Raw genomic sequence first — 19,842 nt, 5'->3', positions numbered from 1 at the left:
ACAATAGCAGTTAGTAAAACTCAACATAAAAGATGAGAAATATAATAAAATAATGAGGGGTCCTATTTACAAACATGGTGATCTCTGCTTTGTATAAAGGCAGTTGATAAGGCTGCTGAAATCTTTATGTTACTCTAGACCTATCTAGACCTCTGCACTTTACACAAGGCATGTTCCCATGAGGCCTGCCAGACAATGTACTTCTCATGGAGAGGTTCAGTCAGGTCACCGCAGCAGGGCATCTGAATGTCACCATTGACAAACACAACAGGACTCAGGCCGTCCAGCACAGTTTTGGCACAGGTCGTATTAGATATATTAAGCACATAAAGATCAAGGGAGGAAGCAATCACTCCTGCCTGCTCCTCCTGCCCTGAGAGGACATCAAATGATTTATTGGAGGGGATGATGATGATATTTAGATCTTAATCTTGTTTGGTATGAGCTGAACACCACACTGAACTTCCCTCTAATAACTCCTCCATCAGACTCCTCTCTCTTCAATGCATTATCGTCTCAGGTCGATAGACAGGCAGTTTTTTTTTTCAACCTCTGCAAGTGGAGCTCAGGCCAATGAGACAGACATGACACAGACACAAGTTGGCCACGGACTATGGATCATAGGGGACATCATGTACCAGGGAACATCATCCCTCTACAGCTCAAATCCATTTCATAAAGCTGACTGTCTGCTGCCCGTCCCCAGCCACTGGGCTGACCTGGTGGACCATGTCAAAGAGCTTCCAGGTCATGGGTCATTCTATGTCCAAATGTGCAAACCATTAAACACCACCACAGACAGCATGGAAGCCAGCGTGACACTATATGCTAGTCTGTGGCGACGGCCTGTCTGAGATGAGTCCTCCATAGCACAAAGGCTCCCTCTGTCCCCCTGTCTGAGCCCTGCTGCTGCTCCTGCTGCTGCTACTGCCCTCCGCCATCACCCTCCGTCATCAACGTCTGGAAGGGCAGGCCAGAGGAAGGAGGCTTGCCTACGTCATTGTCTCCTCACAGAACAATGGCCTGGCATGGCGTAGAGCCACGCGCTGACGTGGACACCGGGCAGGGAGGCCATTGGCTCACATTAGCACCATCATAGCAGGGTGGGCGGAGGGGCACGGCCCAGGGCACACTGCTGACCTCCTGCCCTCTGTGTGCCACCCTGCCTGTTTCCTGCCCGTAACCAGACGATTAGATTGGCACAGAAACAAAGACAAGATGGCTGACTGATGCAGCAGAGATAGACATTAACTACAAACTGCGATACAACACAACTACAGTCAGGGAGAGAGTTGCAGGCAGTTAAACACAGAGACATAAAGAACACCAACTGCCCCTTAGAGACACATGCTTACTTTTCTCAAACCCTTGTGCTAGTGCAACGTACAGCCAGCAGAGGGCAGCATACTGTCAACCTGTTAATATCATCTGCCAATTTTACAGCCTTAATTTCTTGGTGTTTGATAAATTGTATGAAACAAATTACAAAGATTTTATATTGATATGTTCCCTTAAAACATGTGATGTTGCAGCACCTAATGAAACACAGCCCAAGTGCTCAGTAATAGCTAGTCTGTCCTTCCTCCCTACAGTGAGAGAAGGATACCAATACTAAAAAGCAACTACTATGGCTAAAAACATCAGCATGAAGAACACCATGTCTGCATATTACAGCTCTCTGAGACACATGTCAGCATCTTACATCATTGATCTGAATCAGGGGCTTTACACAGGCTGAAAGTTGACGGACAGTGTGTTGCAGTCATGGTTTGTTAAATAATGAAAAAATATACAGACATTTAAAAACATCAGTCAGGATAAGCATTGTTAGCATTAACCAATAACCTATAATGATACTTCCCATATAGTGCCACAGCTAAAGTCTAACCTCTCTACCTTCAAGAAGCTCTTGAAGACCCAACTCTTCAGAGAGCACACCTCCTTTCCTAACTAGCACTTCCTCTACTTCTCCTTATCTTTCCTCTAATGCCGACTCCTCTAACTAGCACTTAACTTGCACACACAATAATTACATTCCTGCACTTTTTATTCCTTATTTAAAGTAGTATTTATTGTAACACTATAGGTCTCTATTGCTCATAGCTTGATTGTTTTCTCCTTTGTACGTCACTTTGGATAAAAGTGTCCGCCAAATGTCTAAATGTAAATGTTAATGTAAATGTAAGTAAATGTAAATGTAAATGTATGTAATTGTAAAGCATTCGCTCATGGTGTGCGGAGAACAAAGCTTCTCCACTAGATGGCAGTGTGAGTTCATAAAAAGAAAAACTAAATGGGCAAATTCCACCACCACCAGATGGCCCCCTAAACCATCCTCAGTGCTGTGACCAGAGTGAGTGAATCCAACTCCATCACATTGTCATAAGATAGATAAGAAGATAAGATAAGCATGTTATAAATTGAATTTGATGAAACTTCTAGAGGACTCACTCTTAAACCAGGAAGAAATTTCTCCATTTCAGTCAGGTCAATGCCATCATCATCATCAAGCTTGCCCTTCATCATCCTAGGAGGGGAACCAAGGTCAGAAATAAGAGATCAACTTCAGCGAAACATCTATGAAATTGATCAATCTAAATACAACGTGCATGTTTTTTTAGCAGTATGTTTCTCTCAGCAATTTATTTCCTTACCTGTAATTTGAAGAGAAGTTAAGGAACAAAAATGTGTATGAGCTTACCCCTCACGATCAATGTGTGGGAGGTGCTTTGGTGTCCCTCGGAATGGCTTCCTGTGAAACTGAGAGAAATCCAACTTCTCTGGCTGCAGGTCCCACGTGGCTCCACTGGACAGAGCAAAGGCAGACATGTAAACCAACACAGAGAAAGACACAAAACACACCAAAGATGTCAGTCATCAACACATATGCACAGTGTCTTGATAGAAGGTTGTCCTGTGACTTGCAAGTGTATTTACTCTCAGACAAGTTTGGATTGGGTCCATAAATCTTTCCATCTATATAGGAGCATCAAGCCTCATGCAATATGGTTCATTCTTTCAAATATGTACCCTTTCTGATCCACACCTTTTGTGCAAACATGCATCTAGAAATCATCCTCTCAGGACGACTACTATCCCATATCCTCCAGACAGAGCACCATTTGCTTGATCCTAAACACAGCCCAACATATGTGACCCGCTCTGGCGAAATGAGTCGGAAGTCGCAACGTTCTATTTTGAGATATGGCCGTTTACAGTAAGAAACATTGAAAATATTGATTTTTTTTTTTTTACCTTATATGAAAGAAAAGGTCTTCAAAATTAATCTCCCAAAGTTTCATCATCACAGTAATTGCGAAAATGCACTTAAATGGCTGTTTAGGTTGACTTGCAACTCTTAATCTTACAAAGAATGTCTCGAATAACGCTGTTTTACCAGCCGGCTCGACCAAGGATTTCGCACGAGGATTTTCCTATGTTTTGATATCCCCTGAAACGTCATGCTCTCAGTTATCCAAATATGGTGTGAAAACGTCAAGTCCTTTCTTATTAAACCTATCAAAATGTTCACAGAGCCTCCTCAATTGCCAATAGGAAGCCCTGTTTACAGCCTTGTGCGACGCGATTGGTCCACCTACCATCCTGTCAGATTAGCAGTGATACTGAAGTCTAATGCTAGCAACATTTTCTCCAAAATATCTCCTCAAAAAGTTCGCGTTTCACTTAATACTTTGTATTCAACCTTGTCATTTTTAAAGTGTAGTGTGCATTACGTGTGTTTGGTAAAGTGTACCATACCGTGTGATTGGTAATGTCGTTATCTAAAGAATGTGAAATAGCTAATGCGTTAAACTCCGTTGGCGCCTCTAATTTGCGCTCTGCTACTGGCCAGGAAGACTGGATAAAGCTGGTGAAAGACTACTTTGGATGTATTGATCCATGGCGTCTCTTTCTGAATACGAGAAAGACCTAATTCTTCTGGGGAAGATCAGCTGTCACTTCCAGAATGATAAACGCACTTGTTCGACGAAGAAAATCCAACGAGAGCGTCAACATCAAAGGTCGGAATATTACTTGGATGGAAGAAGAATTTGCCGTGAAACATTCAAGTTCATACATTGGTAAGTAGGCTTTACAACCATTACACTTATGCGACTGATCAGAAGTATGTTCTTGATTTTACTGACAGTAGTTTACGTGATGTTCCCGTTTAATTTCAGAATCAGCCAGAATAAACTGACAGCTCTACTTAAACACTACAAGGAACACGGCTTGACCCCACGAGTTAAATGTCGTAGTGGTACAATAAGAGGGGGGTAAATGTAGTAGGCTATGCAGAATCAGATGTTTAAAAAGACATGCAGACATGTTTGATGATGGAAGGTTATTGCTGTGATATTAATCCTGTAAGGCCTGTATACTTTTAAACTTAATCTTTATCATAGTCTGATGGCTTCCAGGCCAGGTGGGTTCAATCTTAAATCAGGATAATGCAGTGGGATTTGGCAATGTTAATAGTTGCATTTGGCACATAAACTCTATTAAGATGTGGATAAACTGTGTTTACTTGCGTTTAGCTACCACTACATCCTTGCTTATTACTGAGCATTTGTGTGCTGAAATTATGTAAATAAGCCGTTGATGTAGGTAATTGTTAAAGTGTGTGTGTGTTTGTAAGGATGGATGATTTACTCATTTTTTTTTCTCAATCTTCTGTATTTTCAGAATGACCAAAGACTATCCTGGGTGGGTGTTCTACAAGGAATTTGCCAATTCTGAGGAACGTGGAATATGCCTGCTCAAAGAGGATGCACCACCAATGCAGAGGCCCCCTGCTGTCAATCCTCCTGGTTTGGATTTGAAACGTCAGGACTATCTTTACCAACACATTCGTGAGTTTTGCACCGACAATACAAGGGACATTACATGCCCAAAACCAGCTGGGAAGGTGAGCTGTTCCACTGAGAAAGAAGCTAAGAAACGTGATTGCAACAAGAAATATGATTGCAACTATGTGTCTCTGTGTTTATGCCACACACACTCTCTCACTAACTCACTGACTCTCTCTCAGTCTTCCTCTCTCTCCCTCTCTCTCTCTATGTAGATACATGTATATAGTCAATGTCTCTCTGCCACACACACACACACACACACACACACACACACACACACACACACACACACACACACACACACACACACACACACACACAGACACACACACACACTGAACACTCACTCACTGACATTTTGCCACTCTCTCAAAGGCTTTAAAGCGAAAATGTAGTACGTCTGTTTTGACTCTCTCTCAGTCTCCCTCTCTCTCTCTCTATGTAGATACATGTATATAATAGTCAATTTCTCTCTGCCACATACACATACACACACACACTGGCATTTTGCCACTGTCTCAAAGGCTTTAAAGCGAAAATATTGTATGTCTGTACAATCTTTGGAGGTATTCATCAATGTTCCTGTTACACATCCAGACTGAGGGCACACTATTGTACCTAAAATGTATGTATGTTTGTATGTGACATTTGATCTACTTATGTTTTTATAGTCCTTTTTAATATATATCTGTTCTGTCTTTTGTTGTTTTGGACATGAGTGTGTCAAATCAGCTGAATTGAATTGTATTGAATTTAAATGAATTGAATCTCTGTAAAACGCGCCTTAAATTATTATTGAATTATTTGATAAATATTGAATAATATGTAATAAATATTTTGAAATAATTGATGTTTCAGTCCAATTTAATAGCCTTTTCTAAGTATCTAAATGCCTTAAGTAAAATCATGTTGTAAAAACACTGGGTGCAGCTCTGGATGCCAAGGATTACTGAAGAGGTCATCAAAAAACGGACGGAAAACTAAAATGCGATTATCTCAGGTTTTCAGTTGGAAAAAGGTGCTGCCACACCATCATTCAAATTAATGTAACTTCACAACCGTTTAAGATAGGACTTTGACCAATACATCATTTAAAAGCTTATTTTCCCATCTTTCCAAAGATACCAATATCTCAATTTTGAGTTCTTGGTCACTGTGACTCATTTTGCTGGATCAGGTCACATATGTAGATCAGCCTAGGTAGAGTAAACCCTGTTTTTAATCTGATACAGAACAAAAAAAGCTTGTTTGTTAGCAGATATGGACCTCTGTCACTACAGGGATTTCCCAAGTTAAGCTGATTATGTCAGAGTGGGGTGTAGGCAGGCCGGGGGCCGGGGAGCGGCAGTGGGAGCGCCTGAACCATGTCTGATGGGGTCTAACCGCAGCTCTAACGGGTCCCCCTGTGGACACTAGGGACATCTACGGGACCAATCAGTGTCTATGTCTCATCGTGTCAACAGCAGCATCTTCAGAGGGTTACTGTAGACATGAGCCTGAAATGTCAGGTGTTTCTCAGAGGCCTATTCTTATCCAGACCAATCATGCTGTTTATTTTGGTTGAACAGTGGGTGGGATGTTGCCAGTTACTAAACACACACTCCAGTGAAGGTATGGGGATTCATTAAATAAATATAGCCTGAAGCTAAGCTAGGTTTAATTTAGATTGTTGTTTTCACAGGCCAGTCTAGATGTCCAGATGCTCTTGTGGTACCAGGTGGACATCACTACACAGTAGATACCCCAGACAACATCACTGAAGATGTAATGGACATCTGGGTTGAAATAGCTACATTAACTACTCGTCGTTTTTGTTCATTAAAAAGGCAATAAAGACCTCTAGAACTTGTATCACAGTGTAGGTCTTCACAGTGTATCCTTACCCGTCCAGAGTGTTGGCGGCCCAGATGTCCGTGCCCAAGATGTCAAGGGAGCCTTCTTTGTTTCCATTCTACACAGCAGAGAGGAACAACATTAATCAGGGTCCATCTATTCTCCTGTGCAGGAGCCAGTAAACATCATGAGGCCATTAACTGATTTTTCAAAAGGTGACCTTAGGCGTAAGATCTTAGAATAAGTGACATGATTTGAATTCAAACTTCATATGAAACGGCATCACAACAGTGGGTCACACCCGGGGTTCCTCATGACTGACAACTCATTGTTCAATATGGTGGCATTCGCTGATTTATGATATTTGCACATCACAGACCTACATACCAAATGATTACGTATTAAAAGCACTATACTAATGTTAATACCTACAGGAGTGAAAGGAGGGTAGGTCAGATAATCTCCAGACACTCTCAAGTAGTCCTACTGAGGACAATGCAGAGGGGTAGAGATTTATCTCAGCTTAGAGAGGTGAACCAACTGTTTCTGAAACAATATGTTCTGCCTGTAGTTTATAAGAATAGCACTGGATTCACAAAACTGATTTAGGGTCAGAAGGGGAAAGAGGCACACAAGTCTTGAGTGTGGTACCTTGGCTGGAGCTCTGAACTGATTATTCCGACTGCCTGATCTAGAACCAGAACCAGGTCTAGACCCAGAGCTGGGCCTCGACCCTGTGCTCCCATTACTGCTGTGCTCCCACTCATCCTGCAGAGAGAGATAGAGAGAGAGAGAAAGAAAGAAAGAGAGAGAGGTCAGGTTTGTAAGGTCTTTGGAAATCTATTTTCAGTACAGTGGAGATTGTTTGAGTGAATGTCTTGTAAAGTTGGTGAGACCAAATGACAGCTGAAAGTTTGTCCCTCAGTTCTGGCTGTGTACTGGGCGGTGCAGGGGCTGTAGCTAGCCTACATGGAGCCTCGGGATAAATGTACACCATAGCCCACAGACTGCTGACAAGGCCAGTTACCCCTAGCAACCTCTACTCCGGGTGCCTTTGAGAAAAACATCAGTACACAAAGGACTGCTGCCACAAATATTACTCTCTCACACACACACATACACCCTGGCCCATACAACTGAGTGCATTTTTATTGTTGTTAGTATATGAGACTACAGCACAAAAAATGAATTCGCTTTTCATCCCATGTCGAATACTGACTCCTGTCTTGACCCAACCCCCATTTCCTGCCAGTTTAGCTTTTTTCCCATGATCCTCTCTGTGGGCATTCCACACAGTGGTTCAGAATGAAACCTGATATCCTTCAAAGCCCAGCCCTTCTTCATCCTCCACTCCAAGAAAAAAGGGAAGGAGGCCGACGGGGGAAAAGAAGGGAAGAGAGATGAGGAGAGAAGTAATGAACGAGGGAAAGGGAAGACTTGTCTTTGCTTCCTAGATGAGATGTAAATATTCTAGCTAAGTACCATAATATCAGACTAGATTTAAGTTGACTCGTCACCACTTTCTCTTAAGTCCTAGAACTGAGGTGAAAGGGTCGTATTTTGTTCAAGTTCCTCAGTCTTAATGCTGTTGACTTCTTCTGGCACTCATCATGTGACTGGCGTCTGTTCCTTCCTCAGACCGCAGCCGTGGAGGTTACAGCAGACACTGCAGTTCTGCTGTTTGCCCCTCAGATTAAGACACGTAATCAGACTAAAATCTGACTGCAGTTCTGCTGTTTGGCCCTCAGACTCAGACATGTTATCAGACTCAAATCTAAGTGCAGATGAGAGAGAAAGCTTGAGGCTCAGACTAATGTGTACACCTAAACATGCAATAATCAGCGACAGACCCACAAACACCCTTTTGTCTGGCCTATATAAAACACTCCTCTCAAATACTCACACACTAATACGCAGACACATGATTCAAATCCAATCTTTATCCTATAAATGCTGCTTTCTCCATCTCACACATACCCACACACACAAAACTTAACTGCAAACAGCTACCTCCTCATATGAACACGTACACTAATCCTTCAGACTTTGCATGTCAACCACTCACAAGTGTGAAGTCTGAACTGTGAACACACACACACTTCAAAGGCTCAAACATGGACTCAACTTACATAAGACAGCCCACTGGAAGGAGCAGAGACAAGCAGAAAAGAGAGAGAGAGAGAGAGAGAGAGTGAGAGACTAATGAGAAAGAGATAGAGACTAGAGAGACTAGAGCGAAAGAGAGAGATCGGCTGGATGCCACCAGCATAGCCACCCACCAAGGGCCACACAAACTAAAGCCACCTCTGTGTGTGGGACCAGAAGCCACATCTTTGTGTGGGACCAGAAGCCACATTAGTCACTGCACCTGTCTATCTGTGCAGACGCGTTTGTGTGCATATGGGACAGTGTGAATGGGTTTTTAGAAAAACTTAGTTCATTTACTGACAAGAGCTGTGTGTGTGTGTGTGCACAAAATGCAATTGTGTTAATGTCTGGTCAAACACAGTTACGTATGAGTGAAAAAACATTCAAAATGGCAGTGGAAACAAAAAGGGCCACAATTCTAATGCCTCTGAAAAGCTCAGCCAGGTTAATGAAGGGAGTGAAGTGAATTAAAATCTCCAAGAACGAATTTTGACGGGTTTCTCATCAACCTTTTTGGACCTTCTTTTACTGAGGGTGAACCTCAATGTACCCTTTTCCACCCTTCAGCACACACCTGCACCCGCTTTGGCGAGTGTCTGTTAAATGACTAAATGTAATGTAATGAACAATTGTCAAATTTATTGAAATTTTCAATTTTCTTTTAGGTTGATTTTTTGGTGGATCAGCTGTCATTTTCGCCACAGGTACTGAATCACCAACCTTTGTATTTTGGGTCACAAATGTATCCATAACGTAAATATTAGCCTTTCGCCCACTACACTTTTATGCTCCGGTAAAAGTTTTTTTTTTCATTGTCCCGCTGCAATTAATACGCCGACGTCAATCAATACGCCGACGTCAATCAAAATGTTTGCACTATGGTTTGAGGTCATACTTTCATCCCGGTCCCCCATCTAATGTTTATACAGTGTTGCATAATGGTGCTGCTCCAATAATGTACAGTGCCTCGCATAAGTATTCACCCCCTTGGATGTTTTACCCTTTTATTGCTTTTATAAATCAGTCATGGTCAATATAAGATGGCTTTTAGTGAAATGTGTCTCAAGTGATTGTAGTATAACGACACCTTTGTCTGGAAGGTCCATTCACTGGTCAGTATTCAGTAATCAGTATTCTTGGCTATTGTTAAACCATTAAGACCCAAGATCACTCTAAGCAACTCAGAGAAAAGGTTGTTGCTCTGGCTCTCTTCCATGAAGCTTTGATTGGTGAAGAACCCAGGCAACAGTTGTTGAATGTAGAGTTTCTCCAATACCAGCTGCAGAAGCTTGAAACTTCTTCAGAGTAGTCATAGGTGTCTTGGTGGCCTCTCTTACTAGTCTCCTTCTTGCATGGTCACCCAGTTTGTAAGGATGGCCTAATCTAGGCAGATTTACACATGTGCCATATTCCTTCCATTTCTTGATGAAGGATTGAACAGAATTTCAGGGGATGTTAAGTGTCTTGGACATTTTGTTTGTATTCTTCCCCTGACCTATACTTTTCAATAACCTTTCTTAGAGTGATCTTTGGTATTCATGGTGTAACAGTAGCCAGGAATACTGATTACTGAATACTGACCAGTGAATGGACCTTTCACAATGGACCTACAATCACTTGAGACACATTCACTGCACACTGATCCCCATTTCACTAATTGTGAGACCAAAAAGCCAACTTATATTGACCATGACTGATTTATAAAAGCAATAAAAGGGTAAAACATCCAAGGGGGTGAATACTTATGCAAGGCACTGTATAAGGTATAACGGAGCAACACGTAGGCTATAGGGTGGGTGTGGTAGAGCGAAGGACAGAGAGAGAGAGAGAGAGAGAGAGAGAGAGAGAGAGAGAGAGAGAGAGAGAGAGAGAGAGAGAAAGCGAGTGAGAGTGAGAGACCAGTGATTCACACGGATAGATCAGCAACCGGAGCAAAGTTATGTTGCTGTAACGCTGAACTCTGTGCAACCAGTGTGGAGAATAAATCCTCGGCCCAAATCAAGTTGCCATTCATTTGCTCATCAACCGCAGACAGAAGGGAAAGGGAGATAACCCCGGAGTTTAGAATATAGAACACTTCAGACAGAAGGGAAAGGGAGATAACCCCGGAGTTTAGAATATAGAACACTTCAGACAGAAGGGAAAGGGAGATAACCCCGGAGTTTAGAATATAGAACACTTCAGACAGAAGGGAAAGGGAGATAACCCCGGAGTTTAGAATATAGAACACTTCAGACAGAAGGGAAAGGGAGATAACCCCGGAGTTTAGAATATAGAACACTTCAGACAGAAGGGAAAGGGAGATAACCCCGGAGTTTAGAATATAGAACACTTCAGACAGAAGGGAAAGGGAGATAACCCCGGAGTTTAGAATATAGAACACTTCAGCCCTGAAGCAGTTAACAAAAGACTCCCCATAGGCCAATTAATTGTTAAGGTTAACAACAGGCTAATTAATACAAAACAATACTTAATAGGCTAACAAATACAATATTTCTTTGTTTGAGTGTGGTTGCTTAGTGCAATGGGAGTGTATAATTAAGCAATATAGCACGAGTGGGAGTGGGGTAGGTAAGGGATAATCCCATGGGTGGTGGTCGGCCATAGCCACCGAGGCGGGAGGCAGAGTGGCGTAGGCAACAACACACATGGGATTATCCCTTACCTACCCCACTCCCACGAGTGCTATATTGCTTTTATAAAACAATTATACAGTCAACAAATAAACATTTCAACACAAAGTTATTGATTAAAAATGGTTTATTTCGCCATTGTTTCTCCTCAACAAAAAATAGTTCCATTGTCAACGTCTTGGTTTGGAATTATAAGAATTTTGACTTAACGGTTATCATCAACGCGCTATAGAATATTTCATCGCGGAGTGATTTATTATTAGCTGTGAAAAGTCCCCGTTGGTATGTTGACGGATAATCTATAGCATGGAACGTTTCTTGTCCAATCAGAAACAGCTAAATAACGCGATAGAACCCAATTGTTTTATAATCGTTATTGTCTATAAAGGAAGGGATTGAAACAGGAAAATCTCCCGTTCATCCGAGTCCATTCGCACCCCACCTGTCACGTCTCTGCCCCCCACCTGTGGGCCGCGCCCCACATTTTGAGAAACGCTGTGCTAGCAGAATACACTCGCCATGATATACTGCAGATTATTGGGTCTTGCCTCTCTTAACGTACATTTAAAATAAAACAAATTTATGTGGTTTCCCCTCCAGATTACCAAAACATTTTTTAATTCCATGCGGGTACATCACATCACACTGCAGACCTACTTAAGTATTAAAGTAGGTGAATACTGAAATAGTCAGAAACTCAGCCAAGGTGGCATAGGATGACCACAGACAGCAAACGCAACTCCACAAACACAAACTGTATGGCAGCCAGGACTCCAAACTGGTAGTGTCTGCCAAGACAGGGCTGCTGCCAGGCCCACGTGCGCCAGCGTCCGACCCCATGTGTGGAGCGCCATCGTGCTCAAATGAAGCATGAGATGGGGAGGGACAGAAGGGAAGCCCAGGAGAGAAACCCTTTTTTTGCATGAGCTTGTATGACAAAGCAAAACACAATACTATGCAATTTTTATCCTCTCCCAAAGGTGCTGTGAGGTGCTGAAGAGGTTGAACACACCACAGCAGAGTTACTGGACAGTGAGATGATGGGATAATAAATCATATTCTGCCCACTGACCTTAATGGTTAATGAAAGGCTTTTCCAAAGACTGGGGGAACTGCCTCTCACAACCACAATTCACCCTGGCAAATCTATGCTACAGCAAAGTAAACGTGATCAATGCAATCAATCTAGCTGGACATGCAGGCTTTCAGCACAGCCACACACAACATTGGCACGACACAGAAACACAAGGGCATTGTTTGGTGCAAAGACCTCAATACAAAAATGTAGCTTTTGAAAGATGATAAACAGTTATAAGGTTTTCCACTGAACCAGGCAGGCCTTGCAGACTCTTGTTTTGTATTTTTGTTTGGGGGGGGGCAACTTACTGGTTTGGATGAAGCTCTCCCCCGCGAGGAAGACCAGCTGCCATCTATCTTATCACTGCAGTCCTCCGTCCACTGTGAAAAACACAAAGCAAAAAAAAAATTATAAATTAAAAGAGGAGTTCAAAGCAAAACAAAACAAAACAAAAAGAGACAAACAAAATCAATCAACTGTAACAGTACAACAAAAACACAGAACTGGACACATACACAAATAATCTGGACAGAAACCTCATAGGCCCTGTTCACACCTAGTATTAACAAGTGGACAGCTGTAAGTACTCGTGTGAATGCACTGAAAACACATTGATGACGCACCAAGATCCGATCACTCAGACCACATTTGGAGATGGTCATATGATAATACGGCCACATTTTTTTAGTAACGTTTACATGTGTCCTGGGCCACACTAAAGGACCGCCTACTCGACTGACATCCTCTGCATACGCTGAAGCACGTACTCAAAGCTGGCCTTGTCCACGACTTCTAATATCTTACGAGTGTAAAAGTTGATTTCATTAAGAAATAATGCACCAAGTAGGCCTGATGTCTGCTGAGTTACCCTCCTCCCTTACCTCTAGACAAATGAGGTGCAAATAATGAGCATCTTCCCACAAGTCAGTTGATAACACCCTTTTACTCTATTCAAAGGCAATTCAGTATTAACCACAATTACATGATAGTGTTAGCGCGCAGTAGCACAGAAAAACCTGTTCTCTTAGGGGCCGATCACACAGGACGCGACTTTTATAAGCGCAGTCGCATCGAAAGCGCGTTGGCAAGATGCTCCTGGGGAAAAGCGCCTATGCGCCTGTGGAGTGGTGCCTACAGTTAGCTAGCATGCTAGCCTATTTGTTTTAAAGGCATTTATAAAAGGCATAGTGTAGAGACGGCCAATTGGTTGCTCACGCAGGTCCACGCATGTGTCCGCCGTATAGAATTCGAATAATTCTTACATCTGGAGTTATACAATTCCTCATAGTTATAAACTGCTAAAATATGCGCCTCCGCGCCTTGCGCTTAAAGTTGAGAATATTTTAACTTTTAGGCACGCCTTTAAACCGCCAGAAAGGCGCGAGGTGCGGCGTTTAAAAGGCGCACATGAAAGGCGCGCCGTACCATAGGAAAACAATGGTTTTGCTAGCGACGCGCTTTTAAAAGTCGCGTCCTGTGTGATCGGCCCCTTAGGCCGGGTTCACACTAGACTTCTTTTTTTAGAAAAAAGCGCCGCCTTCTGCGCCTTTTTTACATGCAACTCTATGGGAAAAAGCAAAACGGCGGTTTATAAACTTCTAAAAAAGCGCAACCTCCGACGCCTTTTTGAGTTAAATTTTCTCAACTTTTCAGAAAGGCGCCGGGTGACGCCAAGCGCCTTTTTGACAGCTGACCTATCAGGACGAGGAGAGAGTAGTCGCGTAGCTTCCCTAGTAACCTTCTATCTTAGTTTAACCGACCTAACGCCGTAGACCATCGTATTTGAACCTAGAAGTTTTTAGTTTAACTTTTTTTTGCTTAGATTTTTAGAAAGTTACCGAGGAATAGACACTGTACAATTTATAAACCACATTATTGTAACTGAAAAATACGTCTAAGAGGATTTGCGAGGCGTCTGAGCTACCTAACTAATGTTAGCATGCTACTAGCCGTTAGCGATTACTGTGTTTTTGCAAAGCATTTTTTTTTTTCCCCATTGGTGGGCCGCGGAGCGAGTAACTGATTTTAAATTGAGAACAATATTAATTGAGGACATCAAAGTTAACGTGTACATCTGTGATATTATTGTGGCCGAGATTAATGTGATCCAAATTTTTAATGCAGTTAACGCAACTTTGTTTACTTCCGGTGTGCGTTGACACGAAACCGGCGCGTGCCTGCAGTCAGTTAGGCAGAAGCGACCGAGACGGTAGTGAAAGTTGGAGAGAGCTTAGATTTTTAGAAAGTTACCGAGGAATAGACACTGTACAATTTATAAACCACATTATTGTAACTGAAAAATACGTCTAAGAGGATTTGCGAGGCGTCTGAGCTACCTAACTAATGTTAGCATGCTACTAGCCGTTAGCGATTACTGTGTTTTTGCAAAGCATCTGCCCCAACTTTCTTTTCCCGACATTGACATGTATCTTGTACATAATCCATCCCCATAAACCGGAGATTTCAAGCGTACAGAAACTCTTCTGAGCAGGGAAGAGTGCCAATATTGGCTAACGAGTTGTAGCCAAATTCCTGGGTGAAGGGCTAAATAGCTTGCTAGCTATTAGCACTATAGCTTGCTCAGTAGAGTGCTAAGACACAGCAACTATACACGATTGTATCAATTGTATATCTAGGTTTTCTTTGGTGACTGTTGTCGCATTCAACAGCACAACATATCCCGGGCATTCTGAACTGTCTGTGGGTTTTGACCGTAAACAACTCGCTAGCCATTACTGTTAGCACTGTAGCTTGCTCAAGATAGTAGCTTTGATAATACACAGCCATTACTACGACTGTATCAACGTGCTGCGTTTCACTTAACAGGTCAGTCATTCCCTAAATCTTTAGCAATTGTATATTTAGGTTGTCACATTCAAAAGCTCAACATATCCGTCAGCGTTTTGAACTTTCTGTGAGTTGTGACCGTATGTTATGACCGTACTGTGTTTGCATCAGACACAAATATGGCGGTGCTTAAAAGACAGTCACGTCACATAATATCCATGAATTCTGAAGCGCTCAAAAGGCGCTGAAGGCTGCGCTTTTTTCTAAAAAAAGAAGTCTAGTGTGAACCCCGCTTTACTTGTTCACAAGCCACTGCTTTAACAGCTGCTGATGCTGTTCTCTCCTGTGTTTTCTAGTGGCCCAAAAACACACATGAGAAAAATCCAGTAGATAACAAGCAATGTCTCGGATGTCAAGTCAGATGTACAGTGAGCTAAATAGTCATAAATCCTCAACTAAGGTTACCTAACTGTCAGTTTATGAAAAGAAAAAGGAAACAAGAAAAAAAAAACTTTCAAAGGCATCCAGATTTTACTTGAGAATCAGAGTCCATGCTTGAATATCAGAGAATCAGAACACCAGCCTTTGTGAGGAAACAAAAGCGTTGCAAGCCTGTGCAAAGACTGGTCGATGTTAATGATGAGTCTAAACCAGGGTTTCTCAACCCATGGGCGGCGGCCCATTGGTGGGCCGTGGAGCACTATCATTGGGCCGCCAAAATGTTTCAGATTTTTTTTTTTCCCCATTGGTGGGCTGCGGAGCGAGTAACTGATTTTAAATTGAGAACAATATTAATTGAGGACATCAAAGTTAACGTGTACATCTGTGATATTATTGTGGCCGAGATTAATGTGATCCAAATTTTTAATGCAGTTAACGCAACTTTGTTTACTTCCGGTGTGCGTTGACACGAAACCGGCGCGTGCCTGCAGTCAGTTAGGCAGAAGCGACCGAGACGGTAGTGAAAGTTGGAGAGAGCTGAGGGATTGTTTGGCGGAAAGTTTCTGTTTAAGAGGCAAAATGACGGAACAATCGACAAATCTAAAGTTGTATGTAGCATTTGTCAAGCTGAATTTAGCTGTCACTGAAGCAACTCGTCTTTAATGCAATGCAACCTTAATGCGACCTTAATGCAAAGCACCCGACAGAAAGCAACCCCAGGTTAGATGATCGCCAACCCACACTATTCTTACGATTTACCCTCAAGTGGCAACATTGTGTTTCGCATATTCCTTGCTTAAAGGCGAGAGAGCACGAAAAATATACCATTAAACAACAGTGTCTAAAACGCTGTCTGAAGTGATTACTCGTAAATGTATAGGATTCGACGGACGTCAGTAACGTTGCATTAGTGTTGTTTATTGTGCGTTATCATTGGAGTGGATATGCTTTTCTGTGGACAGCTACCAACTCAAACGACTGCCCAGGAATGATTCGTGCTATTTATGTTGATAATAGATTGCAGCCACAGATTTAATTCATTATTTAAATTATTCTAATCATTATACTGACCTATTTGAACTTATTTGTTTACATGTCTGAAGCCTATTATATTCACCTATTTTAATTAGGCCTTGCTGAGAGGTCTTGTTTGCATGTTCCATCACTCGTTTTGAGTACATGCTATCTTTTGGGTCCTGACTTGCTTGTTACGCACAAATAGGCCTACTGCAATTCAGTTCTCTGTGTGTATTTATGTTGTTTTCGGGTGCACAATACAATTTTGATGCAATATCTAGAGTTAGATTTTCTTTTATTTCTTTCTAGGCTTCCACCTGTGGCAGGTGCTGATGTTAAAGGTGCAATATGCAACAATTATGCTTCAGGATTAGGGTTAGGATAAGCAGTTTAACCTTAAAAAATTGGGGCGCTACAATGACTTTTAATATGGAGAGTTGCGTCCGTGCCAAAGGCATAGCAGGGTCGATAGGCATTTAACTGCGTTCTGTAGTTTTGCCTGCCGCAGCCCGCCGACTTGACTTTGATTACCTTCTGCCAATCTAGTAAGTAGCTTATTTGCCGTCTTGCTTAGTCTTGTGTTGCACATGATTGATGTCTGTGTAAGGACAGTCGTTGAGTAACTAGTTTGTCATAATGTCAAAGTCAGCACATTTCAAGAGATTTCGTTAGTTTTAGCTGCTAGCATACCTTTAGCGAATAGCTATTAATCCTTAATGCACCTTTAACAATCACATAGGCCTAACAATCGCTTATTAATTAGAATTAATGGATTATAGATTCAATTAGCCCAATGGAATAATGCTAAAATAAGCGGGGTGTCTGTTGGGCACCGACCTGTTACACATACAAAAAGTTGGGAACCCCTGCTGGTCTAAACCATTGTAATATCATCCGACTACATTGGGTCCAGGGTGTGTACAGCTTTTTATTTTTGTTTTGTTGATTTGCATGGCAGACTTAAAAAATATATATATTTGGTCCTTGCAAACTGAAACAATGTACGTGTTTATTTGCATAAACCGTGAGATCCGATCACAAGCAATCGCATTCTAAAACCAGGTGTGAACTGATGTACTTAGAGCTGTCCACTTGCGATCAGATCACCCAAGTGTGAACAGCCTAAAGAGATCAACTGAACTGATCAGGATTGGCTAACTTTTTTGAACTTCTGCTTTCACAAGGAAAACCATTCTTCTAGCTACAGAGATGAGAAGATCTGTGAACTGCTGTAAAGAGACCCTAACCTGATTAAATGTCAGAGCCTTTTTTGGGTCCTAATGTCTGTTGTGAAACAATTCAACTTGTAATCCTGACAGTCACAGATATCTCCGGCAGCCACCAACATGATTGTTCTGCTTAAACAGAGGACAGTGCAGCCCAGTCATCAAATAGTTTAGCAGACTGGTGTTTTGTTTCTATTCATCATCTTCACTCACTGTCCTGTCAACAGAAGGCCAAGATAGTCAGGTGGTATCTCATCAAATACCAGATGGACTCTTGGTATCGGCCGGTGTATAAGTGTAGCCTACCCTTTTGAAGTTTTTTTTCTGGTCCAAAGAGGAACCAACCGTACTGAAATGACGGAATTCTGATAAGGCAACAAAAGACTGTCACAATATTTCTCAGCATTGTACTTTTTGCATGTTTGCTTCATATAGGCCTATTATTGCATTTCTGCATATTGTTTTTGGCCCTGAAGGATGTTAACAAAGAGAGGATGCAGAGAGAAAATGGTGGAATGAACTTTTCACTGCTTCAGTGTTAGGTAGGGTATTACTGTGTTCATGACTGATAAACTGACAAACTGGACATTTGTTGAACCACCAAATGTTACTACCCTATGACACTGCCCTGTGTAGCTGTACATCGAAACATCACATCTGCGTCTTCCATACGACTGCACTTATCCACAACATGACCACCAATACCGGGGAAGCGTTGCGCTCTCAATTATGAGTTCCGCCACTCTTTATTTAGGCTAGGTTATTTATTCAAAATAATAGTGGTTGACAATTGAAACTTTTGAGGAGAATGCGATACGGAGAAATTATACTGCAGAACTTTTTAAGACACAGATATCAAAATTCAAGACTTTTTCAAGTCTTTTTAAGGTATTATTTCAAAATTCATAAATTCAATGCTTTTAAGACTTTTTAAGACCCCGCGGGAACCCTGTTTGCTGCATATACCACAGCTGCATTTTGGTACTGCATCTAACAAGGAGATACCAAAAGCATGTGGCACAGTACGATACATTGTGAAGCAAACAGAGTAGCCAGCACAGACCCAGCTCCTCAGTGATGGCCCTCACCTGGGACACGTGGGACTGTGGTTTCTCCCCCTCTGTGACCGTCTCGCCCTTGTCTCCCAGCAGGCCCTGCACCTGGTACTCCAGCACATAGGAGTCAATGAAGCGCTCCAGCTCCTCGATCTCCTGGGAACGCGTGCTGCCTGCCTCAGACGACGCTGAGGCCACTGACGAGTTCTCCATGGCAACAAGCAGCCAGCTGGGGAGGGAGGGTGAAACACGACCTGGGGAAAAAAGAAAAAGAAAAAAAAGAGTTGGAAGAACTGTTCAGCAGCATCAATTTAACGATTCCATCTGATCCACTACTACAGCTCATGAGGTTCACCAGCTCAGTTAGAGTGTCTTTCAGTTTCCCCAAATGAAGCCTGGTCCTCCTTATTCTTTAAAGGCTCAGACCAGTATCTGACCCCTGACGTGGAGGTCTACTTCACATGAAATCATCATCATCCAACTGCTGCAATGCCACGGTTCCTCCAGCAGTGTGAGAGGGCGCCACTGTTTACATCATGCAGGGCTGCTAGAGTAGGCCACTTCATTCACACACACACACACACACACACACACACGCTGCAGTGTGTGTGCCTGCCCCCGTGCCAGGGAGCACTGAGGTCAGATGGGAGCTGCTTTAGTTAATTTCAGGATGGCCCGGAGAGGCCAAAGCGGCCCCTCTAACACTTGATTATAACCTCGGCCATCTACACTTGACCATGTTTGTCCCTCTGATTCGTCTCTCTGTCTCTC

General features: G+C 42.4%; 1 protein-coding gene across 1 annotated transcript in view; it reads right to left on the bottom strand.

The window, feature by feature from the left end:
- Positions 1–19,284, bottom strand: part of ctif (CBP80/20-dependent translation initiation factor) — a gene marked incomplete at its 5' end in the record, with an annotated part of 72,120 nt that extends 52,836 nt beyond the window's left edge. Inside the window, 6 exons of the mRNA XM_080847270.1 lie at positions 2,452–2,527; positions 2,702–2,806; positions 6,737–6,804; positions 7,338–7,454; positions 12,854–12,925; positions 19,105–19,284. Coding sequence (XP_080703396.1) covers positions 2,452–2,527; positions 2,702–2,806; positions 6,737–6,804; positions 7,338–7,454; positions 12,854–12,925; positions 19,105–19,284 — 618 coding nt within the window. The remainder of the gene's footprint in view (positions 1–2,451; positions 2,528–2,701; positions 2,807–6,736; positions 6,805–7,337; positions 7,455–12,853; positions 12,926–19,104) is intronic.
- Positions 19,285–19,842: the final 558 nt, after the last annotated feature.

Source organism: Sprattus sprattus, assembly GCF_963457725.1.
Source record: "Sprattus sprattus genome assembly, chromosome: 11".
Lineage (NCBI taxonomy): Eukaryota > Metazoa > Chordata > Actinopteri > Clupeiformes > Clupeidae > Sprattus > Sprattus sprattus.
This window is presented reverse-complemented; position numbering and strand designations above follow the sequence as displayed.